The sequence below is a fragment of the Cloeon dipterum genome, chromosome 2 (assembly GCF_949628265.1).
Source record: "Cloeon dipterum chromosome 2, ieCloDipt1.1, whole genome shotgun sequence".
Classification (NCBI taxonomy): domain Eukaryota; kingdom Metazoa; phylum Arthropoda; class Insecta; order Ephemeroptera; family Baetidae; genus Cloeon; species Cloeon dipterum.
In genome coordinates, this window is record NC_088787.1 from 31,192,715 (window position 1) to 31,220,145 (window position 27,431).

Sequence of the window (27,431 nt, forward strand, 5' to 3'; positions counted from 1 at the left end):
GATCCTAAATATTTAATTTTAAAGTAAAGTCTTGAAATCATATTGCTCCATCCCGAGAATCAAAATTACCTCAGCTATAAAAGATAAGTACAATTATTTTTCCATTCACAATCAAAATATCATCACGAAAACGACGAGATTAAACAGAGTGACTTTCTGTTTTTACTATCGCCTGGCTCGAGTAAAAAAACTGGTTGTTATTATAGAGTAAAAAAGCAGCCTCACATGAAAGCGGCTTTTTCTCTTTCTATAAGACCAGCCGTCACGCCCACAGGAAAAAAGTCGACTCGAACACCCCGTAATACAGAAGAACGTCGAAATTGCCGGAAGTTGTTGCGGGCAATCATGCATGTGCGGCTTCAAGGAACCCTTAGCACAATGTGTACACGTCTCCTTAATGAAAAGAACGCAATCAAATATTCACTTGAGCGCAGAGTAATAACAATATCAGCAGCTATAGAAGGCAGGGGATTAAGGGAAGCAGCTTTCCAGCCCCTCGTAATGAATTATTTCTACCATTTGGGAAGGAAAATATGGTCTGATAAGACATCTTGCGGGGGAACGATGACCATATCGCCATAATGGCAATTGTCGCGCGCATAAATTAAGCACGTTGTGATTACAAAATCAGGCGGCTGTGGGAAATATAAATATGCTAATGAGCAGAATTTTAATTGCTTTTATTTCTATACATTTTTTATTCCCGAGAAAGTGCGCATCGATAATTTATGCGGCAGAAAGAAAGAAATTGCTTTTTAAGGATTTATTGTTTTCTGCTCGTTATCAAAACACCTGTCCTAAATATATTAAAAACGCGCGCGGAGCTCATAATTAGATAATAACTCATTTTCTTGCTGACTGCGTGCGGCCGCGATAAACATCGCTCTCGCGGGATTGGCATCGAATGAGCCGTGCGAGTGAGCGAACAGATTAAAATTTCAATTTGACGTCCATTTCGCCGCTATTCCGGGAAAGGGCAAAAGGTGCAAGGGCCAGCTCGAGCTGCCACAATTATTATTTATCTACACGCCAGCGGGCAAAAATTACCAAACAAAAGATGCCACGCCCCAGAAGACACGCCCAAATATTTAACCTGCTCCGTTTATTTGCCAGACTTTCACATTTAACAAGGTTCACGCGGATTAAAAGGACACTGCATACGTTTATAACAAGACTAATCTCTGCTGCGGCGAGACGTGAAATTAATATTTTTAAGCAGCCGCTCAGATCGCTCCCGCTCCGCAGCAGCGGCGCAACTCTTTCTTTTCGACAACTTTTCACCTTTCTAATTGCCACTCACCGCGGCGGCTCTCTATGCCTTGTTGAGAGGCCGCAGTGCCGATTTCGTCAAGTGCACCATGATTTAGCGCAACTTCTGTTTGTCAAAGGTCATCTGTCTTCGGTGCGCATTTAATTTATTTTTTTCACAAAGAAAGGAATTTCAAGCAATTTCATCCCGTCAAAATCAATTAAATTAACGATTCACTGCGGCAGTGTAATTTTAGCATTAAAACTTCATTATTAAAATATAATTAAATTTAGCTAGAAGTACGAGAGTTCAATTTATTAACGTAAAAACGACAATTTTTGAAGAGGTTTCCAGTGTGCAAGCATAAATAAAAATTTTGCCCTTCAAATTAAAACAAAACACACTAATTGAGCGGGCAAATTAATGAAAAAAAATAGCTAAAACGCGCAGCTCTTCAAGCAATTAAATTCCACGGTTGTTAACCACGAGTAGGTTTCAATTTAAACGCGGTGCCGATTCAAATGGCATTTGCTTGTTAACAGCGTGGATTGTTCCCTGCGCTTAATCAGCGAGCATACTCGCATTGTCTCTGGTCACTTCTATATACACTAGTGCAAAGCGTTAAAAAGGAGATTCCCCGCGGAGAGAGGCAAGAACGGCAATCTGCTCGCTCTCTCTCTCTTTCAATAGGTACAACCGCCTGCATTGAAATTCATCAGGGGATTTCTTTCCGCCGCCGAGCGCTTGGGAGGAGGGTTGCAGGAAGTGTGTTTGTGCGGAAGTTCGGCTTTGATGGACCCATGCGCGCGTGTTTTGAGAGGAAACAGCAGCAAAGGCAGCGAGTGGGCTTCGATTTTGTGCCACAGAGAAGTTTTAAGCAGATGAATTGGTGTTTCGCTTCATGAGCTTCAAAATAATGACACTTATGCGCATCAAGTCGGGAGCCGGCCGGCCCACACGCCGAATATCAGTTTCCTGCTGGGGTTTTCCTCGTGCGAATCACAGTAACACAGTGGCAGCTTTGTGAATTGAATGTTAGGCAAATATAGTTTGTGGTTTGAGAAAAAGAAACTTCCTTGTGTGTGGAAAACATCAAGATTAAAAAATGGTTTTAACGGGATATAGTTAAATTATCTTAGATTGGCTGAAAGGTTATGCGCTGATAAAGGACTATTATTGGATGAAATTATTAATTTTTAATTCAGAACAGTAGTTGTAGAATTAAAAAGCATACACAAGTTTTAAAATTTTCGATTATTTCTGCTAAACCAGGTGGATGTTTACTCTCATGCGCTTAATCAAAAATACATTAATGTATCACGAGTCGATTACTAATATAAATCATGTGAGAAAGGGCGACACTTCAGGAAAACAAGTAACTAAGATTCTGCCCTGGAGGACAAAACCGAAGTAATAATTTGACGGTTTTCAAGTTCAAAGTTACCGCCTGTGGAACAACCTCCCACCAAATTTGTGTCTCAACGAAAACCAAAGTGATTTCAAGGAAAAGAAACAGTTCTTCAGGAAATACTGAACTTCCTCTCTTTTAGACAATTATATACAAAATTGAATTTATTTTGTCTGGATATGGCAATGTATGGGGCAAAATAGCCCTGCAGAACCATAATAAAGATTACTTTGAAACTATACTTTAATCACAGTTTTCCAAACGTGGACAAAATCGTTTACTGTACAGATTATTTTGTTAGGCACCGATTTAGAGCGGAAAAATCGATTTTTTCCGGGTTAAAATGAGCAAATTCTATACTCACAGGTGTGCAGGCATTCGACGATCGTGGTGGCGTCGATGAGGTAGCCCTTGCACAAGTCGCAAACGAGGTGCGAATTGAGGTCCTGCAGCTTGAGCCGCGAGCACTGCTGGTGTTGCTGCATCTGCACCAAGAAAAAGACATGCATTAAAAATTTGCTGCACACAAAAACCTAATTTGTTGTTCATTATATTGCTTGGCAGCTGAGGGATGTGACTACAGGGGTAGCGAGCGCGAAAAGGGCTGCCTGGTAAAATACAAATGTAGCGGTAAATAATGCTGCCAAGAAGAAAAATTCGTGCGCTGCATAGAACACGCCGAGGGAGGGGGTGGGGAAGCAAAAGTATCGCCGACCGGCCCACCTGGTTCGCGCCGCGAGGGCAGATGGCAAAAGAACTTTGGCCGAGCGAGCGAAAATGAAAACGCGTCTAGCTATCGTATCTCCGCTGCTCCTTTCCTCTTTGTGTTGGAAAAGTGTTCTTTGAGAACAACGTGTGAGGGCGATTACACTTTAACTCTTAATTTTAAGTGCTACGTTCTAAAATAGAAAAATTATCCGTTTTAAATACCCTGAAAATGTCATTAAAATTTCTGACAAAACGTTTTTATGGTAATTAACTGGTGAAAATTTCCTCCTTACTGTAAAATCAGGATTTATTTCACAATTTACGGAAATTTAGCTCAAAATTCACACACCATTGGATATCTAGAGAAATCGAAATAAAGCGCAAACCATTTAAATTTTCAAGAAATGTGGAAAATTCTGAAATTTAACTGTTCATCAGTCTTGGTTTGACTATTACACAGTTGGCTTAATTCCCAAAACAATCCACTCTATACTCTAAAAGCCAACGACACCTCATCGAATCAGACCCAATAAACTTGGTATAACTTGTCCCGAGGGAAGGCGCGGGATTTCATTCATCTCTCATTGAGAAACCAAATTGGAAGTGAGATTCCAGTGGAATTTTTACAGCCTTGCGCGGCGATCTTCACAAGAATAGCCCTTTTCCTTCCATTCGGCCCAACAACTCATTCTTTCTCTTTGTTAATATTTATTGCCGCGCACTTGGTGAGCATGCTGCATACACCGCGCGCGCACGAGGTTCGTGTCGTGAGGAGGTTATTAGATCATTAATTGGATCAGATAACTCCGGAGGAGACTTGATATTGCTGAGAGGAGTTATAGAAAAGGCTAGGTCACGGCCGGCTTTTGAATTATATACACACACTAACTCGAATGCACCTATTTTCCCCTTAGGTCGGTTGGAAGGCAACGCCGCCGAGTGAGTGCATCAACCAGATTAAGAACCATTAATTACGGCATCAAGCGGATGAATATCCTTCAACCAACCACATCGCATTCCGCGATCAACGAGTCATACATAAATTAATGCATAAATCCTGACTTGCTGATAGAATTATTTTTTAATCAGTGATTGAACATTTATAACTCAATGATTCTAGTTTTCTAACCACAAAGCAAGAAAGATTGCCGTCTGCTGCTTCAAGTGGATTGATACATAAGGCGAAAATTGAAAATTATTTGAATTGTGATGCAAATAGCAGTTGATCGATAAACAATTTGCCCTATAATTTACGATAATCAAATAAGGACCTTGCTAGAGTACTGTTTTTCCAAAATTTGCAGCGGTTGACCGCAGCACAATTTAATTATCTTAGCAGATTTCGATTCCTCTCGTCGAGATTTGTCCAGATTTGTCTAGCAGCGTGTGAAACCTTTTAGGGAAACTCTTAGTTGTGAAATGGAATAGGATTTCAAATAAGGAGACAAGAGTGCTCACCGCATTTGAAAAGTATGCTAAATTGGCACCCACTCTGTCTAAAAAATTTACACTGCTACTAAAAGTCAATTTTGGCTTGAACTGAATCCTATAAGGGATGAGTTCATGCATTAGAAACAAATATTTTCCAAGATTTTGCAGTTCGATCCTCTTTAATACATTTAAATTGTTCAACAGCATCGGAAATTTGAGCTCGTGAGTTTTGTAAGAGGAAGTTTTGTCATCAGAAGGACATAAGTGTTTCACAAGATTTCTTCACTTGTTATCTTTATACTGTGGTCAGCAATGAATAAATGCAGTCGATTGTGTCAAACGGCTGGTGATTCAGAATTCTCTACTCTGAGGATTTTGTTTTGACCCGAAAATGTTTGCTGCACATACCGAAAACCGACCGAGAACGAACGAGACTCAATTCAGCAAATTGCCCATCCCCTCACAGTGCGTTTCAAGCTGCCACCGGTTGATTACGACTTTAGTCCTTCTGCACTTTTTGTTTTTTGCACATCAAAAGAAATTGCACAGTTGCAGGATCGAGTTTGAAATCGCAGCGGAAGTATATTGAAATCGTAATTACCACTCACCCTCATAAAGCATTATTTCAAACATCAAAGTACCGACAGAATGCACCTTTAGGGGTCCAGCTGGTCATGCCCTCTCATTACACTGTCCATAAATCGAGTCAATAAAGGGTCAATCAAGCCGGCTGGATAGCAAACCCTTTGCACCCCGAATAACGAAACGGTTTCAATAGTCCCTTGTCAACGGCGCACATGTTTCGAATTAGCATCAGCACGGGGAGCGAGCGCATTATGAAAGCAATTTCGCAACATCCCATATTTCGCAACGGAAAAGCATGAGCTGCGCTAGCACCACCGGCCGCCACCAGCCGTGCGCCCAGCTCAGCATCAAACAATAACAACGTAATTACGCAAAATACGGCACTGCACGCAGATAGAGCGCGGCCGGCTCTTCCCCTCAAATGAGCTTGGCTGCGGCTCTCTTTGCATGTGCATGTGGACAGCTATAGCGAGCGCATTAGTTGTTAAGGTCGCTATGTAAATTTAGCGCAGTGGAGCAATGCTACAAAGCAGCAGGGCCGAGCGGCCAACTTTTGCCTCCTATCGCAGGGTTGCATTTTCTTTTCATACCACCCGTTTGTTCACCAATTTCTTGAGGAAAAAATGAGATATATCAGTTTTACACGTTTTACGGTAAGCTTTGGAAAACTTTGCGACCCCAGCAACTCGTCTCCTCGGTGGTCGAATTAAAAAAAAAGATGTGCTCTGTATTCCTCTCGCCGAGTCCGATCGATCTAACACCGACTCAATAATATGTTAATTTTGGATTAAATTGAAACTATTGTAAATGATTTCAGTTGTCCCATGATATGTATGAAAATTTCAGAATGATTTCCTTTTTTAAACACCAAAACTAAAAAAAAAACACGAATTTTCCGTCCTCGAAGTCTTTTGTTCTTGTTTGCAACTCCAAATCTCGGGCTCAAACCATCAAAATTGCAAAAACTTTACACCATTAGACTCGTCAAGATCTGGGGGTTTAGGCGATGCTTTGCTTACCCTTCAAATATTACGTCCGAAAGAAATAATTAAGAATGAAATCAGGTATTTGGCTATATTTGAAATTTTGTGTTATTTTTAATTTCTTTGAATGGAGAGTGTTTGCAACCTTGCTCCGCGATGCAGCTTTCATTAAACAAACAGCACGCGGCGCAGCAAATAATCCGTCTTGTCGCAAGCTGCGTGCGGCTGATATATATAAAAAGGGCGGGATGCCCGAGGGGATCAGGCCGCGAGCGGGGGTGGCGCGTCACGTGACCGAGCTGGAGGTGTGTGTTCGCTCTTTTGGTCCGCGGGATCGATCAATCGGTGCTGGATTTGTACCCTGCTCTGTACTTTTTGTTGCTTCTCGGTTTCTCTCTCGAAGTTATATTACCTGTTTTGTTGTGTGCTTGCGAGGACCGAGGACACATCAAAGAGAGGGAAACCGAATAAAATTGGCGAGCGAGAGCAATTGAGTGCTGCGCGCACGACTTTGTGCCATCGAATATATACGAGAGAGATGCTCTCTGCGCTCGGGAGGGAAATTGAGTGAAAAGAACAACGTGTATACTCTGTGTTTCAAATCGTGTTTGTCTCTTTGTGTGCGGCAGGAAAGGCATATCGTCCACAAAGTGAGATTGTTGGGGAGAACAAGATTGTATAGTGCGGAAGCAAAAGCTTTTATTTTTCAAGTAGACCTCAAAGCAGATACTTATTTCCATATATTTAATTTCAAAATGGGGGCGCGGGTTTGAGTTTCTACCGAGATTTTGATAGCATTTTTTAGATTTTTAAAAATTAAACAGTCAGTATCATATCTCAATGTCAATTAAAAAAGCAGAGACAAAGAGCTGTTAAAAACCTTGTTTATAATGATCAAGTGTTTTTCTTAGAAAAATGACTGATTTTATTTAAATTTGCCAATATTTAATAACGAATAACACATTCACTCGATTTTCCGTAAATTACGACCGTTGAAAGTGGGCGTAACTCACGGGAAAATCGAAATCGGGGCGTGGTTCCCTGGAAAATTTCCCAAAGGGCGGGAAACTTATAAAACTTGACGATTTTCTGAGATTTTAAATTGAAATCCTGTTAAACAAAAATAATCAGTGGCCGCACAGAAAAAAATCAATCGGTTTGGCTTGCACATTCCTTAATATTATCGCTTTACGCGAATGAAGTTGAATAAAGGTTGAACACGCGTCTGCGGGCGGAAAAGGATTAATCAAGCCATCCATCTCGGCTATATGGAGGTCTTTCGTGTTTTGAGAAATGAGAAAAGTTTTGATGGCAAATGGAGCTGTTATTGATTCAACTGGGAATTTATTATTGACCCTATTCGCGCTCCCCTGCTCGGCGCGAGAGCAAACAGGCGAAGAACTCTCTCGGTCGTGAGCTGCTGATGAGCAATTTCACTCGGCGCGCGCGAGAGGAAATATTCATAATTCGCCGCGCGGCATGAGGCGGGAATTAATTTTCCTGGCAGAAGTATGCCATCGCAGACGCGCAGAGCACAGTTTCAAATTTACGACTGAGAATGCGAAGCGTCTTCAAGCACGTGGCGCGCTTTTAGAGCAATTTCGTGCGTGGATGGAAGCGTTTGTAATTTGTCAAATGCAGTTTCTCTTGAGTACAGAGGAGAGAGGGTTAAGATGAAATGCGAGTTGGATTATAAATGCCGCGCTTAAAGAGTCACGAAGGCAAATTATGCGGTTGCGATATTATAACTCAAGCAGTGCACTTTTAAGTTTCATATAGAGTAACATAAAACAAACTATGGGGGGCACTGTGGCGGTTCCCGACACCTTCCCCGAGGACTGTTGCGAGCGGCCGCTTCGAGCTGACAAAACATTAGCTTAAAAAAGTCGTTTCTTCTCATCTTTTTGCAGAATTTTCGTATTAAAAAATAGTTTTGCGAAAAATGGGACCTATTTATTAATAGATTTCAGCCAAATTACAATTATAGTAATGATATTTACTTTTCATCCCTCTCTGATTCCCTCTAAAACAACGAAACACGCGTAAAAAAACAATAGGGGGCGAGCAATCGCGAAACGAACTACACCACACAACTCGCGTATGATGAATGATCTGCACGCAAGAATTGCATTTCACGCTCGGGTTGCACTCGTACATAAGCACACGCGCGCGCAGCCCCTTATCCAGCCCCTTTGGCCCAGAAACAAAAGGGGAAAGAGTGATTATTATTATTTTTTCGTTCGGTTTGCCCGGTAATTGAATTTGGGCAAGCCGCCGGCGCGCGCATGTTCCTTATTCGGCGAGGGGGTGCTCGCGAGCGTATTTCACGCACCACGTGGCGCTTCACGTGGGGTGCGACGACGCCGGCGCAGCATCGATCTGTTTTCGCGCACACACACACGCGCTCGGCGCCGCTGTGAGGCAGGTCTAGCTCGTCGGGGCTTCCCTGGCTGCATGGTGGCTGCGAGGGCTTTTGCATGATGGATGGCATCGGGGGTGAGCGAGTTGAGAGGAGCAGTCTGCCCGACCCGACGTGCTAAACTTTTTTGTCGCGATTTGACGCTGCTTTTGATTTTCATAAATTATGTGCAGAGAGCGCACTTTTCTCTCCTGCGCTCTCTCACCCTTCTTGATCTCGCTCTCCCGCGAGAATCCATTTTCAAGGCTGATTTAATACGACTTATGCGGACAGAGATGTGGCGGCAATTCAATTTATGCCTTCTGTCTCTGCGCTCTCCACGTCTGAATCAATAAAAGGCTCCATTAGGATTTCCCTCAGAGTTCCAGCCGGCGGTTTTCCCCAGAGCGAGGGAGAGCAACGACTTGATAAGAGAGATATAGAAGAATCATCTGCTGCAGAAGCCAGAAAAAAATCTAAATTCTTTTATTCTGACATTTAATTATTTACAGATCATGTTCAGGCCATATGGTTGGTTTTATTTAGTTTATTCTCACATAAAAATCAGCAAGGGAAAAGTCTGGTTTACGCCAAAAAGTAGACGGTAGAAATTTTTCACGAATTTCATTGAAAACTATACAAAATGGGCGGTTAGATGCTTTAAAATATCACTTCAGAGACTATAATAACAGGAAAGAAATCGAACCCTGGCATCAGGGTAGCCCCCGAGCGACCAGTAGCCACTTTGCCGACGCCTGACGGGATTTGCATTGGTTCGATTTTAAAATACACACCGTTGGAACGGCAAGTCAAGAGCTTTGAGAATATGTGCACTTTGACCCTAAGGAGAGGCCTGATGTGCCCTGATGGCCTCCAAAGGGTAAAAATCCATCTATTTCCGAGACACAGAAAACAGCCTATTCGTTTAAAATCCCGTTTTTATTGATCGAAATGTCATTGGGATGAACTTTTTACGACACATTCAGTCAAAAAGGAAGAAAAATTGAAACTAGAGCTGAACTTATAGTGTTTGTTTCGCCTGAGATACATTGGCAGGTCACAAAAGGACAAAATTAAAATGAAGCCGCTTGAAACTTAAAAATGACAGTCCCCCGCAAGCTTATACTTTTATGCGCAGTTCGTCGTGTCAGCATTTAGCATAGAGTGCGCCCGCGAGAGATAAAACTTCTGGCGTATTCAGTCGTTCAGTGTTTCAAAACTGCGCAGCAAAAGTAAACTCGTCGCAGCAGTAAACAACAAACAACGCTGCGTGCTCATGAATATTTCACACTTTTGCAACTTGCCACAGTTTATAGACGTGCCAATCAATATGTACACAAGATTAAGAAACTGCGGTCTGCTTCAGAGAGGGGGATTTTAAAATTTTTATATTATTTAATTTACACTGGGCACATAAAAATACCTCTGCCGGAATTTCATTGATTTTCAAGGCGATAAAAAGCTGCATGACGAAATCGCCGCGCACTCCGAGTTAATTATTTCCCGACTGCATCAAAAGACCTCGCTCTGGTGTGTTTGTATATAGAAAAAAAGGACGGCCGAGAGCAAAAAGAGCCGAGAATTTCTTGAATGGGAGAAACACGCTGGCCGCCGCGGCCGGGCGGAGGAGCTCTTTTTTGATTTTGATCCGAAAGCAGCAACATTTGTTTGATTGGATCGAGTTAGCTCATCAAAAGCCGCCGGGCCGCAGGAGGTCTCTCCTCCAGAGTAAACGAGTACTTTTTATTCCCTTGCCGGTGTATAATAAAATAAAACGCCGAGCAGTGTTATTAACATACAATTTTCCAGAATAAAATTATTCCGAAGCCCCTGTTAACACGTCTCTCCTTTCTTCTCCTCGCGCGGAGAGCGGAGAGCAGATGCCGCAGCATAAACTTTCAGGCAAAATTGTCGAGTGAGCGCGTGGTTAGATGGTCAGATCGGTGATTGATGACCGTGGAAGCAAGGTCAGCCAATCAAAAGGCGCCTGGGGACGGACTTTTCGACTGGCGGAGGATGCTGCTGCATGCAGTTAATTCGCGCACCTGCGGCTGACTGATCGGCAGCCAGCTTCTTGATTACTATTTGAGCCAGGATTTTGTACAAAGTGGGTTTTTAAATTTATCATGCAGTGGATTGCTTATTTTTAAATATAAATGTCAGCAAGTGGCCACACTAAATTAATTTAAATGTACTCTGTGTTGTACACCGTTGGTGTCTAATAAATACAAGAATAAAAAATTATAATTTAAAGTAGTTTTGACAATTCAATCAATTCCTAAGGTCGGCAATTCGGCATGACGTGCCAGATATTGGCGAAAACGTAAAACCGTTAATTTGGCGGCTTTTGGTGTGAACAAGAACGCAGGCGAACAATCAGAGATCTGATTGGCTCCTTGACGTATCGACAGCAGCGACACAGCGACAGCAAGCTCAATTAAGTGACAAAGCTGACTCGCTTATGCTGAGAGCCGATCAGAGAACTGGCACTTTTTGCGAGGTTCAAACCAAAAAGCGCTAAAATCCACCCATTTCTAGATCGTCACGCCGAATTGACGACCGCCTATCCTAATTTGACCCTCAGGAATCGATTGGTACGGTCAAAATTGAAATTCCAGATCAACTGGAACAAACGCTTTCAAAAAGTGTCAAATTTGCAGACTGAACTAAGAGAAAAATTTATATACCAGTATGCGAAAGCGCTGCGAGTCTGAATTGCTAATGAGTAAATTATGCAAGCTTACAATTTTCGAGCTTGCCCAATGTTTATTGCCAATTAAGCAAATCAAATATTAGCACTCACGGCCACGCAATAGTTATTTCTATATACGACTGACGGCGAAAGCACCAAAGCACGCGTTGGCTGCCTCTCTCGGCTCTCGCAGGTTCGGCCTCCGCGCGCGGCGAGAAATATATATTATCATCGCGCGCAGTTGTGTTGTTTTGTGGGCTTGCTGCGAGCGAGCGCACCTGCCTCTCCACCACGCGAGAGAGAGTGTGTGTGTGTGTGAGTGTGTGTGTTGTTTTGCCATGATTATAGCGCACGCACTCTCCGCGGCTAATTAGACCCTATAGCTCCCTAGCTGCCTCCAATATTATCATTAAGCCAGCATAAATTGTACATGGCGTGCAGAATCAACGCTTTTTTTGCAGAAATTTACATCGTGCCTTCGATACGCTTCGGCGTATTTTTTATTCATTTATTTCTAATATAGAAAGAGACTCTAAACTGATTTGAGTAATTAGCTTTTTGCTTTTAAACCCAACATCAATGAGTCAAACGACTGACTCTCTTTGAAGGCTTTCAAACACAATTACAACCTCCATCCCTCATGCCTTTTACGCGGCTGATCAATTGCACACGTCCCATGCATTTATTTGTTTCCCATCCATCCATCCATCCAATCCATCCCCGCGCGAGCGTCGCTCGATAATACGACACCAGCATGACTTTTTAATTGGGTTTGCAGGCTGGCTGTCAGCGGGGTTGCTCTCGCTCTGTGCTCTCTGTAATTGAAACTCAAAATACACGCTGCTGCTTTACGAAATACATTTGAGAGTGGAGCGTTCACCCTTCCGTTCGAAATTATTATCAAAACGGGGACAGAAGATAAACGCTCGAGTTTGCTTTGCAGGCAGGCTCTTGAGAGAAGTGAGCAGCTTTTTTGCGTCACTTGACGGCAAGTCGAGTCGGCGTTAATTAAAATTAATATATAGCACGCCGCCGCTGCTGCCAAAGCGGAATTAATTGAGCCACTGCACGCTGAATTTAATTAGCAAACCTAATGTGCAAAAGTATCCACTTCACATAACCCTGCAAAGGCAGTGATTAAAAACAATTATTAAAAGCAATCAAATAATTTTAATTCCGTATCAATTTCCTTTTTACTGCGGAAAACAAACAAATTTTCACACGAGTGCACATTAAGTAGCAGTCTCTTGTCTCAACTCCGTTTAAACGTAATTAAATTTGAGTTCTCACGTGTTGCCGCTCTCGTTAGCTCGTAATCAACAGTGATAAGTCGCGTACGTCTCGCGGAGCAAGTTAGTATCGCGTCTGAGTGAGCAAGAGCATGCAGGCAACGCGTGTCTTTAGTCTTCAACTGCCTCTAATTAGCTGATGCGAGAGAGAGCCGACCAACAGACTGACCTTCCCCAAACGAGAGGGAGAATGCGCTTCACATGGGGGAGCGAAAACGAACTTTTCCTGCGACAGCCGCGTCTTGCATCAGCTCGGGACGTGAAAAACAGTCTTTAAATTAATGTTTAGTCGCACTAGATTAGTAAAGTAGCACTTGTCTTAACGATTTAATTAATTTGTAAATTTTTCATCCATTTCTTGCTGTTTCGGTTGAACTTTTTAACCGTTTTAAGTAGTTTAGAGTATCCTTTTCCTATTGTCAATCATATAGATTTCTCCTTATGGGTGAGCCATCTGCTCGGTGCAGCATTTTTTCACAACCCCTATTGCTATTGCATATGTGTGCGCGCCCGCATGCTGCCGTTGCAGGGGTGCAGGGGATGCACATCAGCTGGAGCTGCGCACAGCACTTGAAATTTAATCAGCCCGCCAAGCGAAATGAGCAAAAATACGGGGGACTGCGCTGCTAATTGCACGTGAAAGGGTTGGTCGCTGGCGCCGCTTTTACACCCCCGTCTCCGTGCCGGCGCCTGCTAAGTGTATCGCTTTTGGGAGGCCGAATAATTAGGGAGCGCGTTCGCTTCCCAAGCCAAGAATAACAAGACTTTCTGGGCGAGCACGTGAGGCGCGATACGCGATGGTTTCGTTACACGCAGCGCGACTGGCAGAGATGAAAGAAATTGGATAAGGGCCGAAAATATTTCCTCTTCGCGTTGGCAAGGGTTGTTTTTCTGCCGCGACCATTAAAATTGGTGCTTGAGTAAACGAGCGGATATCAAATTTTGTCTTGCTCGTCTTTTAATATTCGCAACTGTTTCAAGTCGGGCGCGAGCTTGAAAAGTGTATATATACAAAATATAAAAGGGTGCGCTCTTCATCGATTTTCGCCAGAGACACTTCCTCTTATCTTTATTTTCCACGCTGCATGCTCTTCTGGCCGCACAAAGCGAGAAAAATCACTCCGCTGACATCAATAACAATAAATGTATTGAAGTTGCGCCAATAAAGTGTGCGCCCGTTGAATAAAAGCGAGTTCCTTGCTCTCTGCGCCGGCTTGCCGCATTTCTTTCTCTTTTTTTTCCTCTCCACCCGATGTTATTAGGAGTGGTGCAAACGTCCCTCTCGAGCTTGCTGCACACGAAATTCGGCCTGCCGTGTGGGTACACGCATGGCAGATGACTCACATCGCACTGCTATTACGAGCGGGTGTTGGATTTTCGCCCTTCACGCCCCTCACGGGCTCACTTGGCTGGAAAGCTCTCGTTCAAGGTTTTCATGCCAAAATCGAGGTTTGACGCCGTGATTGCTGGTCGTGTGCAGTGCACATCCAACCTGCTGTCACGCCAAATCTGATTTAGCTCGGTTCAGTTCATCGCAGACTGCCTATTTTTTGTTTTTTTTTGTGTCTACACAAAGCCCAACCGTTGGCTTGCATTTTTGAGCCCAAATGCACTTCCAAAATGACAATCTGATGGATGTTTGGGGGGTCGAGTGCGGAGTGCTTTGACTCTCTTGCGTTGTAATGACGAGTCCATTCGGGCAGGGTCGCCAAATACCCGCATTTAAAAAAAATGTAGAGCAGTGTGGTAGTTATTTTTTCAATTTTTACCAGTTTCTTGCAGGCAATGTTCGCACCTCAGATTTCAACAATGTTCTAATTATTTTCTCATGACCTCGACTTGGAAAATTGTCGGAGATAACTTTTTTGAGAAATTGAGGCTGCAAAATGGTAATTTAAAAGAAAAAATTCGCACAGTAGAGGAATATTTGACAAATCCAACCACAAAATTAATATTTTCATAGGGGAAAAATGGAAAAAGAATCATTTCCTGCGCAAGAAATTGGTAAAAATTGAGTGGCAAGCAAATGCAACCCTGCATTCGGGAGACTTTCTTGCTGCTTTGCACCTTTCCAGCATGCGTGAATGAATTTCGCACGGGTTGAAAGTCTATAGCTTTTCAATTAAAGACTCCGGTGCGGGGGCAGAAACATGAGCTGATCCTTTTCTCGACTGGGCTTCCTGCAAATCCTGCAATGAGGCCCATGTAGTTCGTTATTGGGACGCGAGTTCATCGTTATCTTGACCATCTCGATCGATCAACAAAAGATTTTTAAATCTTCTATAGGAGGATAAAAGGGTGTCCTCTTGATTCTCAGTATCTACACAGACAAATCTTAATCTCCACGAGCAGAGCAGGCTGGTTATTATGAGCGCTTTGCTTGTCTTGCTCGTCGGTCCTAAACAAACAGGCCTGAGCCCGCCACGGCCGATGCAGCATCTCTCACGATTCCGAGAAATAAACCCCCAATACAACAGGAAAAAATCTTAGTCGGAAGTCGAGGGGGTGGGAGTGGCCTACCGAATTCAAATTTCTCTAGACCAGTCGAGTACCAGCATCTTTTCCCACGCAAAATCTATCAGAGGTGGAGGATAATTGCATTGTTTGTGCGAGCACAAAGCGTTTCTCATAAGAATCGCGCGGGACGGGCCCGTTCGTTCACGCATATTGAGCAGCGGCATCGACCCGAACCAGATATTGGCCATTGTTGTGTGTGTGTACATGCTGGGAAACGTCACTAATTCAATTCCTGCTAGTGGGGTGCGCGAGCTGCTCAAGGGGTGCAGCGGGGATGATCGAGACGAGGAAGAGCTGCGCTTCAAGATTATTGTGAGTGCGGCCCGCGGTGCATCTTTTTCCGCACGGGACGTCCCTTTTGATAAAACTGGTCGTTACCATTTCTTGATTTTTCAAAAGGACACGCCGCATATGCTTAATCGAGCCTAAACCAGTTTGCGCAAGCAGACGATATTCAAATTGGAAATTTCCTTGTCGTCCGGATCAATGGGAATTCCGTTGTTGACCATCTCGTGATTATTTCATCGATTTGCGCCAACATCCCCTGCTGAAACCGGCTTAAAAAGGCAGCCGGAAACTTTAATAAATTGCAACGTGAGCAGGAATCCTCCAGGGGCTGAACGCAGCAAATACCTTCCATAATCCAGCGCGCGCGGAGCAAGAACAAAAAATAATGAAAAGTTGGCGTTTCAAAAATTTTCAGACACATTCCCGAAAAAACGGAGGCGGCGTTTGGGGCATTCGGTTGGGGCAGATGCCACTGCTGCCGACGAGCCTTTTAATTTTGGAGGAATCTCTGCAGGCCGTGATAAATGGAGAGGAATGCATCGGAAAGGTTGCTTGTTGGCTCGTCTGCCGAGCTTGAGCGAGCGAGAGAGCAGGCAGGCAGGCAAGCAGCGAGAAAGAAAGAGGCCTTTTCGCTTCCCCAGGGGCGATATTCTACACTCTACAAACGCACAAGCGAGCACAAGGAACCAGCAAGGCGGCCAGCGCTCGCTCGCTCGCTCGCTCTTTCAAGAGAAACACAACTGCTGGGTGATTGTGTTGCCCGTGAATAATGAGCCCAACTGCTGCTTTTTTATGACCAACGTTCAACGTTTCGTTTCTTCCGTCGCGGCGCGCCGGTGACACGCTTTACACGACTCTCAGCTTTTCGTTTCGTATAATCACTGTGCAATTTGCCCGCGCTGATTATACATATACGTACGCAATTTTCGGTAGCGCCGCGGTCCAAAGGGTTGGGCGTGCGTTATTTCGCCTCCGGCCGGTCTAATGACAAATTATCGGATTTCACCAGCATTACAGCGCTATACCAACTAAGCCTGTTCCGTGTTTTAAATTAGCTTTTAGGATTAAAAGCGATTTCCTCACGATTCCGACTTTTCCAAGCAGCCCAATCCCTTTCCTTGGCTGAGCATTAACCCTCATCTCAGTAATTTTTAACTTAAAATTGGATCATGTCCAGAAAATTGTCTCTCCAAATATTCAACTTGACTTTAATAACTTTATCTTCTCTTGCTTCCTACTCAATTAAAACTGCAAAAAGAAGTGCTGATCCACCTTCACATCCACACAAAGTTAAAACTACTGTTGTGTGTTAGATCGGAAGTTTTAATTGGCACGAAACTTTTTCACAAATTGATAATGGTGAACTTCATGAGACCCGAGCGCTATAAAACTTTTATAGCTCTGCACCGAGAAATTTTTTATTTCTAAAGCAAATCCCGTTACAAAGACGGTATGGAAAAATTGCATGCGGGATGAATAATGCAGAGACTAATTTGCAACCGTCGGAACACACGTATAAATAATAAAAAAGGCAGCGGAGCGAGTGTGGAGCAGCACTATTTCTCGAAGACATCGGGCGTGAGAAATAAACTCACGAAGGCAACAGCGTATATAAATGTTTGGTGTGTGTGCAGCATTGGCTGGCTGGCATGCAGCCATTTATAATAATCATAAAATGCAATAAAAAGTTTGACAGGCGCAGGCGTGCACAAGTGCAAACTAATAAAAAGGCGCCAAGCTGCTTCATTCACAACTCGCTTAGCGCCGAGCAGGGGCTCGCGATGATACGGCCACGGTGACACATAAAAATATTAATAAAAATGACCTACCTCAAGATAATTGTTGGCATAAAAGTGTCATATTAAACGCGTCCAAGTGGCTAATTTATTTGCTCTTAATTTGTTTCAGTTAATATAATAGAATAGGAGCAAAGGATTTAAGCATTTTCTGCCTGTTATTATTTGATTGTTTTTGATTGTATTAAATTTATGTAAAAAGGTTGAATGTTAACAAATCACAACAAATTTAAATTGTATCTTTGTGAGCAAGAGATTTTTGTTCGCCATCAGTACCAAGAATCATAAAGCGCATTGATGCTGGCTGCTCACGCATTAAGCTGCTTTATTAAAATTTTCGGCGGGCAAGCAATAAAAATTGGAGTGCCAAATATGGAGCTGCGCTGCTCGCGCCGGGAGAGCCTTCAAATTGCGACTAAACGGCACAAAAAAAGCGCCAGGCCGCACTCTCGGCAATTAATTTAATTCAGCGACGTGGCCTTTGCAGCAGCAGCAGCAGCGCTTTTTTGCATCAAAGGCCTTCACAACATTTTACTCGTTTCACTTCTGCCATAGGCTTGATCACACATATTTCGTTTCTTTCTCTGCATACACCACTTTTTTCGCGTAGACGCACAGACTGAGTTCGAGTGTATATATGCGGATAAATTTTTAGGTCGTTGTTGAGGTTATAACAGCAGCAGCAGCAGCGGCGGCTCAAACATTTTTGTATTCCTCTCACCAATATATCCACGGCACTTCTATATGAACACGTGACCTCTAAACAAGCGAGGGAAAGCTGTGTGGTTGAGTAGTCGAGTAGCGGCTCAGCTCGGCTGTATTTTATGTACGTACTGCTTTTGTATGTAATACGTGCGAGTCGAGCGCGAGTGCGCGAGTTTGGTTATGAGTGTTAACAGCATTTTGCGCGATGGGCAAAATTTCTCGGCCCTTTCTCGGGCGTCTGCCGCCGCGGCCGCCGCACTCGGATGCACTCGCAGCTCTTTTTCTCGCCTGACTGCGCGTGTCGCTCTTGCGTATTCCTGGAATTCCATCGGAATCTAAAGGGTTGACGTTGTTGTTCAGTGTTGGCTTAATCTGAAGTGAATTCAATTGTCCTAAACTGTGCAATGTGATCAACAAATTCAAATTTTGCCAATTTGCTCCAAGATTTTAAAGCGATTTGCCCTATTTTCTTGGCAGATTTCGATTCCTCTCTTCGAGATCTATTAAAATAGTATTAAGACACTGTTTAGGGAAACTCTTAGATGTGAAATAAATCAGATTTCAAGTAGAGAGCCTGTCCTCTCCGTTTGAAAAGCATGTTTAAACTCAGCAACCACGTTTAAAAAAATACTCGCTTTAACAGATGCATTGGCAAAAAGGATTTTCTGGAGTTTTGCATTATCAATCCTCGTTTTGATTTGATTGCTGTTATTGGGCTGTGGTTTCGCTGACAAGGATTATTTTCGTCTCTCAATTGTCGTTTACAACGGGTTTCCTTTTCCTCGTTAGTTGAATATTTTGTGGCTTCCTGTATAAAGTGGGTTCCGCACCAAAAGGAACCAATAATAGATGCTGGTCCAATCTCATTGTTTTTTGCATTACTATTTATATGATAAAGTCTCAGATCGTCAGAAATGTCCAAATTTCCTCTTGGTTTTACGAGGATGTAGACGACCATAGTTCACTTCTGCAATATTTTCCAAACGAGTTGTTTGAACGAATTCTGTCAACGATAAAGAAGCGACCAGGACTAATCAATACAGTTTAAATAATTATTTAAGGCATTACGATGATGGTCTTTTCAATTAGGTTTTAAATGAGTCTTAATACTATTAATAAAACGTCAGACGCCAATCCTTCATTGCACAAACATATTATGACAAAAAATTTATTGAAAGCCAAAAGTACATCGGGTCGGTAAGTTTAAACCCTTGTTATCTTTTTTGAGTAGTTTTAGACAGAATGTTAAGCAACTCTTTCCCTGAGTGAGTGAACCTTTATCCCTTGCTAAACGGATCTTTTATAACTTTACTTTGTCTGAGTTTAAGGCTATATAATAAACCCTCTTTTTTACACTTGGTGCCTCTCCTTGAAAGGTTTTGATGTCTCTTAAAAAGGAATTATGTTTTAAAATTGTATTGACACGAGACTCGTTCGTTAAAATGTTTAAATTTCACAATTTTTTAAGAAATGACGAAAGAAAGTTCATTAGACTCACTGGATCTTTGTAAATCATAATAAAAATCATGATTAATGGCCGCTGTCGAGCTGCAGCTTCGAACAGGAGCTTTAAATAATTTGAATTTCATCCCGCGAGCGTGACATTCATTGATATGCATCAGCGTACGCGTATTAACCTGGAAAGAGTTCCGAGAGACACGTTGCACCATCCTCGAAATTAAACATTCGGAATTACTTAGGGCCCACTTGTGCGAGTCAGTCTTCGCTTGTTCGCTGGGGAGACCGACCGCGTGCAGCATGAGGGTCTGTTTTTAATGAATCCAACTTGATTACCCTCCCTCCCCCCTGATGCAGCCTGCTCTGCTCGAATTTCCTCCTATTTTTTCCATTTTTGCTGTGCGTTAAAAGGTTGCACCGCCGCGTGTGTTTGGTTTGGAGAGAGCGCCGAGCGCAACGAGAGAGAGAGAGAGAAGAGAGAGAGAGCCGCTGTTTGGTCGGGCGGCTCGGTGCTGCGGCTCGTTTCCCCTCGCTCTCTTCTCCCCGCGAGAGAGAGAGAGAGAGAGAGAGAGAGAGAGAGAGACTGAATACCCCGTAGCGCTCCCCTCGCCTCTCTGCTTGTCCTACAATTTCAATGCAACTCAACTATCACACAGCCAGCCAGCCAGCCAGCGACCAAAACCAAAAGTGACGAGCGCAATAAGCCTTGAGCCTCGGCTATCGTGCGTTTTAAAAGCATGACATGCAAATCAATCAACAAGCAAGCAAATAAATCAGCTGGTTTCGTTTGAAATTGAAGCAAGAAGTGAATTCATTGGGTACTCACTTCGTCAGTTGACGGTCAGCGAAAACGTTGCTTCTAGTATCCAATAAAGGTATCCAAATCCATGCGGAAGAGCACTATTTAATTATCCAGCGAGAACATTGCCGGCCGGATTCAGCTGGTTCTCCGAGCTTTGCTTGCTTGCTTGCTCTCGGAACGATAGCTCTCACAGAAATGCTCGCCGGCTGTGCTACCGGGAGTGTGAGAGAGAGACCGAGAGAGAGAGAGAGAGAGACCCGACGAGCGAGAGAGCGAGAGAGAGAGAATAAAAACGGCCGTATGCAATGCATATAAAGAGCTTTGAGAGAGAGCGAGAGAGCGCTCTCTCGCTGCGGAGAGACTTCTGTTCGTTGCCGGTGTCGGCTCTCTCTCCCCACCGCCGCTCAACCGGCCAATCGGCGCGTTTCTCGTTGAGTGACGTCACCTTATCTTCATTTTGCGTGATACGTTTTAGGAGGGTGAAACCGGTGAGCGAGAAAAGTTGAACGAGAAGAGCCAAACAAAGAGAGGCAGCACACAAACGTGTGCTAAGTTTAAAGAAAGAATAGAGACCGTAACACCCCTCTGCGCCGCGGCGGCGTCCAGGTGTTGCGTTATTATTCCCGGCTCCTTCGCCGCTGTTATCAGCCTGCAGCTGCCGAAATGCGTGTGTACTCAATGCTCTGCTCTCAATTAGCATCTCGCGACCTTTGTTCTTTAGGGAATTTCTTTCAATCAGCTGCTGCTGCTCTCGGAATGGCACCGTAAATAGCCCATCGAAATTACGCCGCGACGCCTTGCTTTAAGCAGGGCTATTCTTGGAAGCGCGTATAATATTTCCTAATAGGCAGCGGCTGCCGCTTTAGTCCGTCAGGTAGTCGGAACAGGAAGGTCACTCGGCTGCCTCTCCAATAACAAGTTATTATGTTTGGTTACGTGCAGCTACGCGCCTTTTGAAAAGAGTAAATAAAAGCTTCTTCCTGTCCAGCAGACTGAAAAATAATGTCACTTTTCTGGACCACTTAATATTTCTTAATTCTAGAAAAATGGTTCTCCCGCATTAACATTTAATAACAAAACTGGCAATTCATGTCATCCTCAATTATAAATGCCAAATAGTCACTTTTACTATTTAATAGAGGGTGCGAGAAAGGGTGCAAGGTCCGTGATGGTGCGACCTCAGGCGCATCTGCATGTGAGATGAAGCGTGCATGCATAATCCGGCCGATGGAAGTGCGATATGCGCGATGTTTTATGCATAGCGGGCCACGAGTCGTCGCTTGGCGGCGAGAGAGGCGCACGCTGCGGTCAAAGCGGCACCGCTGCCACTCGCACTCGGCCCGCTCTCTCTCTCTCTCTCTCTCTCTCTCTCTCTCTCTCTCTCTCTCTCTCCTGCGCTCTCTCGCTCGCTCGCATGCTGCCATTATGGGCGCAACGAGTGCATTTAAATTATGTGCATGCGGTGCACGTACACATTTCATGTACGGTATGGAATGGACTGTGTGTATAAAGTCCATTAGCGGTGGCCGGCTGCGGCGTGTACGTGTAATTTGCGCGCTTTATCGCGCGCGCGCGCGCGCGGCCCAAGTTAATTATCGTCGTCGTTCCTATATAATAAACAGCGGAAAGGAGCGAGAGAGATCCGGCTTTATATTGGCGTATGCGGCAGCTAACAATTTATGGTCTCGGCTAGCTACTGGTTTTGTTCCGTTTTTCATTCACTTTTGTTAACACAAACCGGAGAAAAATTTTATGTATTGACAATTATTAAGCACGAATAAAAATTGCTTCATTAACGCTCATCCTCTTTACTAATTTTTTTCCTTTTTCCAGCAGGACTACGGAACAATAATTCCGACATCGCGGTGTCAATGCGGTATAGAAAAGAACGCCACCCAAGGTTAAAAAATGACGGCCGCAACAGACGTACGTGTTACCCTGGGGGACCTGATGCAAACAGAGAATAAGAGAGACTTTATCTCGACAGCATGCAAACAGCTTGCTAATGCTCAACGTGACTTTGGAAACTGAGCGGCACTAATTTTCTATAATATAATATATAATATGTCATATTGCTGATGCATATTCACAAAATTCACCTATAATGAATAACGGGAATAAAGAGATTATTATTTATTTTTGTCAAACCAAAAGAAAAATCGCCTGATTTACTACGCATTAAATATTGATTGATATGCGAAATTTACGACAGAAATCCAGCATAGATTGCGTCCTAAAATATTCATTGTTAATATATATAGGACTTATAATTTGGAAAACTTCGAGACGTTAATATCTCATCTAAATTAAAAGTGTGCTCTCACCGAGCCTGATCGAACACCAAATTTGATGTCGTAGGTGATGGTTGCTACTGTTAATTTTGGTTCATAATTAAAATTTTGGAAATGAGCTCAGAATAAAATTTTGGAAAATGCGCTGAACCTTGTGTGAAAATTTAAGTGCACGGTGCACTGTTTCGTTTACGAGAAATCCCACATAAAAAACGTGTTTTAAATATAATTGCAACTTCAAATCTCGGGTTCTAACGATCAGAATTGCAAAAAAACATCCCACACCGTTCGTCTCGTCTTGATTTTCCCTGACCAGCCAAAATAGGGTTGATGACGGGTACTTAATACCCTGCACCCCTTTTCAACCCCTGCTACCATTTTAATATAGCAATACTTTCCTCTGTGATTCTCAGTCCAAAATTCACTCTTCATTATACCACCTACACTTTTAATTTCCAAAATTAAAAGAATATTATGTGTTCAAATGCATTAGTAAAAATCTCAGCGTTATAAGAGTTGTATTATACTTTTTTCAAGGAGGTTGAAATAATTGACGTATAATTAGGGGTGCAGGGTAAAAGTCCCCTTAAACATTCAGCTGGTCAGGGGAGGTTAAGACAGTCTAACGGTGGGTAGTATTTGCGATTCTAATTATTAGATGCCGAGATTTGGAGTTTTTTTAGTTTTGAAGCGTTATAAATATATCTGAAAAACGAGTAATAGCACGATAACAATCTGAAATTTTCACCTAAACCCCATAGCATACGAGACAATCAATGCTATAGGACAATGGAGCCAACACTTATGTTAACAATATTTTAACACCCACAGGCTAGGCTGTGCTGGCTGCTAGGCCCTGCTCCCGGGCTGAGGAGAGGCTTTTGAGAATGGTTAGCCCAAGCAGCAGAAAGAGAGTAAATGAGAGGGAGCGGCGGCAGGCAGCGACGCAGTGCTCCATACAAAAGCTTTTACAATTTTTTCACTTTCCTATATATATAATCCTTTAATAAAAATATCCCCATTCATTCTAGACATCATAATTTGCTCTTGTTTAAATAAATATTTTGACCCCTTAATACGCAGATAGCCCACCACCGCACTCTCGCCGTACAGGACGTTGACGTAATCCGCTTATCAATATTTAAAAATAAATCCCTCTGTATGCATTGTTTGCATCCGCGCTGCGCGCTGCTGGTATATAAATCCTTTCCTCATACACCACAACCAGCCTTGCAGCAAAGAAGCAGGAAGGGAGTACGTGTATGTGTGTTTATAACTCTGTGCGCGCGCGGAGCGGCAATTAAAACGAATCACGTGCTGCTATGTGCATTGCGAGAAATGACAAATGGGATTATTGCGTGAATTTTCCGTGCACGTGACGTGAAGATCGGGCAGCAGTGTCAGCCGCAGGAAAGCAGCACCCGCGAGACAGCTTAATACTTAATTTCCAATATAGGGGCTCTGCACACCCCATGTGTGTTCCGCAGCCGATCGAGCCACCCCCGCGCTTCCCTATATATCTATACCGCGCTTTGTTCCCTTATACGCAGACCACCCCGCATGACGTCATCCTGCTGTGCGGAGCCCCTTTATGTGCAATTATATTATAAAGCGATTGCGTGGCTGCAACTCGTACTTTTTTATTGTGTTCCTCTTTGCTGTTTCATTTTTTCAGGAAATTTTATTGCAAGAAAAAACTCAGGAATTCCGTTCTAAAATGATTGATGAATTTATACGCATGAGGTGATTTTAAAATTTACTAATTTAAACCTATAAACTACAGTCAAAACTAAATTAAAATAAAAATTGAATTTTTAATAACTTTGTCGCTCATTTAACTTAATAATTGAAGTCAATGTATTATCGCTCTGAAAATATTCAATATCCTTTCTCTTAGTGTTATCTTGTAATTTTATTGTTCAAGAATCAGAACTGCCAAATTGTCGAGTTACAAATTAAAATGCGCATTCTAGTTGCAACTCATTTTCTTGCCAAATGAAATTAGCAGCTTATTCTATATAATTTGTCGCTCAGTGTGTCGAGAGACTACCCTCTTGTTCTTGTATAGTAGACCGTTTTTGCATTTAAAATGGTTTTTATGTATTGACAAGCACGAATAAAAAATTGCTTCAATAATCATCTTTTCTAAAATTGTTTCCTTTTCCAACAGGACAACAGAACAATATTTCCGGCACCGCGGTGCCAATGTGGTATAAAAAGAACGCCAACTAAGGTTAAAAAATGAATGGATTTTGCCATGCTGGGGAAAGAGACTCTCAGCATGCAATATTATGGCTTTCTAATATGTTCAACGTGACTCCAGAAGCTGAGCGGCACTAATTTAGAAGTACTAAAATAAGTCACATTGTTGATGCATATATATTCACAAAACTCAAATATAGATCATGGAAATGAGGATTAATGCTTCTTGTCAAACCAAAAGAAGCATCGCATGGATTTGCTACGCAATAAATTTTTTACCTGCGGTGCAACTGAAGGCATTTTAATTGATAAACGACCCTTTGTAAAAACTGTGGAACAAATTAATACGACAAGTTTTGACGTGTGCATAGGATAATATTTAAATAATCTTTTCTTTCACAACACGTGCTCGTAACGTAATACAGCGGTTGTTTCGGCCTCGCAGACATCAAACAAAATTCATTTAGTATTTTTTAGCTGCAGAGAATTCTGGATTATTGTCCGATTGAGCAAAATTGAAAAGAGGAAGTCGCTAGGAATAAGGAGTCGAGAGTCCCAAGTGCCAAACGATCCAAAAAAAGTAAACACCCTAAAAACGGTGGGAAGGGGAGGAGTAAGGCAGTAGGGTTTCGTCCTGAGGAAGGGTCTTTTAAGGGTGGTGGTGGCCTAATTGTAAAAATAATGCGGCTTTAAATAAAAAATTGGCTAACAATCTTTTTGATTTCCTACTTCATGCCCGTCGAATATATTTAAAACGTTTGTTGATATCAAGACAATAACTTGGTAATCCAGACCGTACATAGTTAATTTAATTCTGATAATTGACAACGCTGTAAGTGCTGAATTGATCCAAGTCACAACTGTGACAAGCGCGTAAGAGAGACGAGCTTGCAACGCAGCACCCTCGGAGGGTGTTTAGCCCTGCTCATTTTTAGGCTGCGGAAGTCGCCTGCTGGTCAGGATTTTCCTTCGCGGCCGACCGCTTTTGTGTGCTTTGACAAAAATGTATTCATTGCCGCGATGTTGCGGATGCGTGAAAAATCAAGTCGTGAACACACAAACACCTCGCTCAAGGTCCACGAACTAGAAATATTATTCCTTGATTTATGTGAATAATAGAACTAAAAATATCTACAATCTACACTATATTCTAATTTAGAACATTTATAAGTGTCTATAAAGAGAATAATTGAATTGAAACTTCTAGAGATCTTGATTTCGCTCATAAATTGCTAGTGTCCAGAAATTAACGTTGGCACTTACTTGCTCATTTGATCGTGGTTGATGCATTAATTTAATTATTATGTTATGGCAATTTAAATATATATTATTAACATAAGAAGTATTGGTTCATCATGTGTCTCTTTCATGGATTCCTGTTTATTTGAAGGACGTTGAATTGGAAAATTTAACTCATTTAATTTTGTTGTTCTTTTATAATCAAGTTATATTAATTGAAATTTACTTAATATTTTGTTTTCATGCATATTTCAATGTCTGACGAGTGAGTTTTGAAAACTTTTGAACCATTATGTTTTGGAATTGTAAATACATTGTTCCGGGAATTTATTATGGTTGCTTTTTCTCACTGCAGTCTTTGTTATATCTTTTTAAAATTTTTAAGGGATGTGTATGAGGATCTTTTTATTTTAAGTGAAACATTATACCAACCCCTAGCTCACCCACGAAGATTTCCAAAATGGATCCTCTCCAAATTCCTGAAAACAACTCAGAGAGAACAGAGCATCGTACAAATATGCGAGGCAAAGTAGTTCAGTCTGAGCTCATTACGGATCGTCTAACAAAACGCGAGGGCCGCTGGCTCTGCTCTCACACTGCTGCCGCTGCACTGATAAACGCGCGAGAGCAGCGAACGAGTCCTCTATAAAGAACTCTTTGCCTCGCGCGCAGTTAGGTCTCAACGATTCTAATGCTGCGCGCGAGTGTGTGTTCGATTCGAGTCAAAATACAATATATACGCGCACACGGACAAACAGACAGAGAGCCGAGCATGAGAGCAGGCCGCGCTCTTGTTATGTGCCAGCAGCATAGCAGCAGCAGCAGCATTTGCTCTCTGTCAGGTGTTTCAAACATATTGTTTGCCAAATAGAGGTCAATTATAGAATGGCGCCAGGGCAGCAGCAGCAGCAGCAGCAGTCGTCGTGTTCGCGCTGCTGCTCTACATGCTTCAGCGGACAGGGAGGAAATAGCTCGTTTTGACCTTGCGGGTCATACTCTTGTTTTCAGTCTTTTTTTAGTTTAATCACAGGTGATGCGAAAGTATCATTTCATGCGACAAAGGAGAAAGACTTTTTACTCGTCCACTTCTCCCCGTTAATTTGATATTTGGAGACGCTCACCATTTCATTATCTAAACTTGAAAACTAAATTATTTATTTAACTGAACTACGTGTATTTTTTTATATTTTAAGTGCAGAAACCCATTCATTCGAAATAATAAGCGTCCCGCAGGTTCCATTGCTTCATGAAGCACTCAGCAATGCCAAAAAACGAGTTGATATACCAATCCAAAAAAATGAAAGAAAAAACCTATGTTGCATTTTGAAATTCTGTAGTCTATTTTTTTTTAATTTTTTAATTTCCTTTATTTGTATTACGCAGCGGTACA

At 42.6% G+C, this 27,431-nt stretch overlaps 1 protein-coding gene across 1 annotated transcript in view; it reads right to left on the reverse strand.

Moving 5' to 3' along the window:
• Positions 1-20,580, reverse strand: part of LOC135935707 (polycomb group protein Psc-like) — a 34,179-nt gene extending 13,599 nt beyond the window's left edge. Inside the window, exons 1-2 of the mRNA XM_065478234.1 lie at positions 20,334-20,580; positions 3,022-3,142 (exon numbers count right to left, since the gene is read on the reverse strand). Of these exons, the coding sequence (XP_065334306.1) occupies positions 3,022-3,142 (121 nt within the window). The 5' untranslated portion in view covers positions 20,334-20,580. The remainder of the gene's footprint in view (positions 1-3,021; positions 3,143-20,333) is intronic.
• Positions 20,581-27,431: the final 6,851 nt, after the last annotated feature.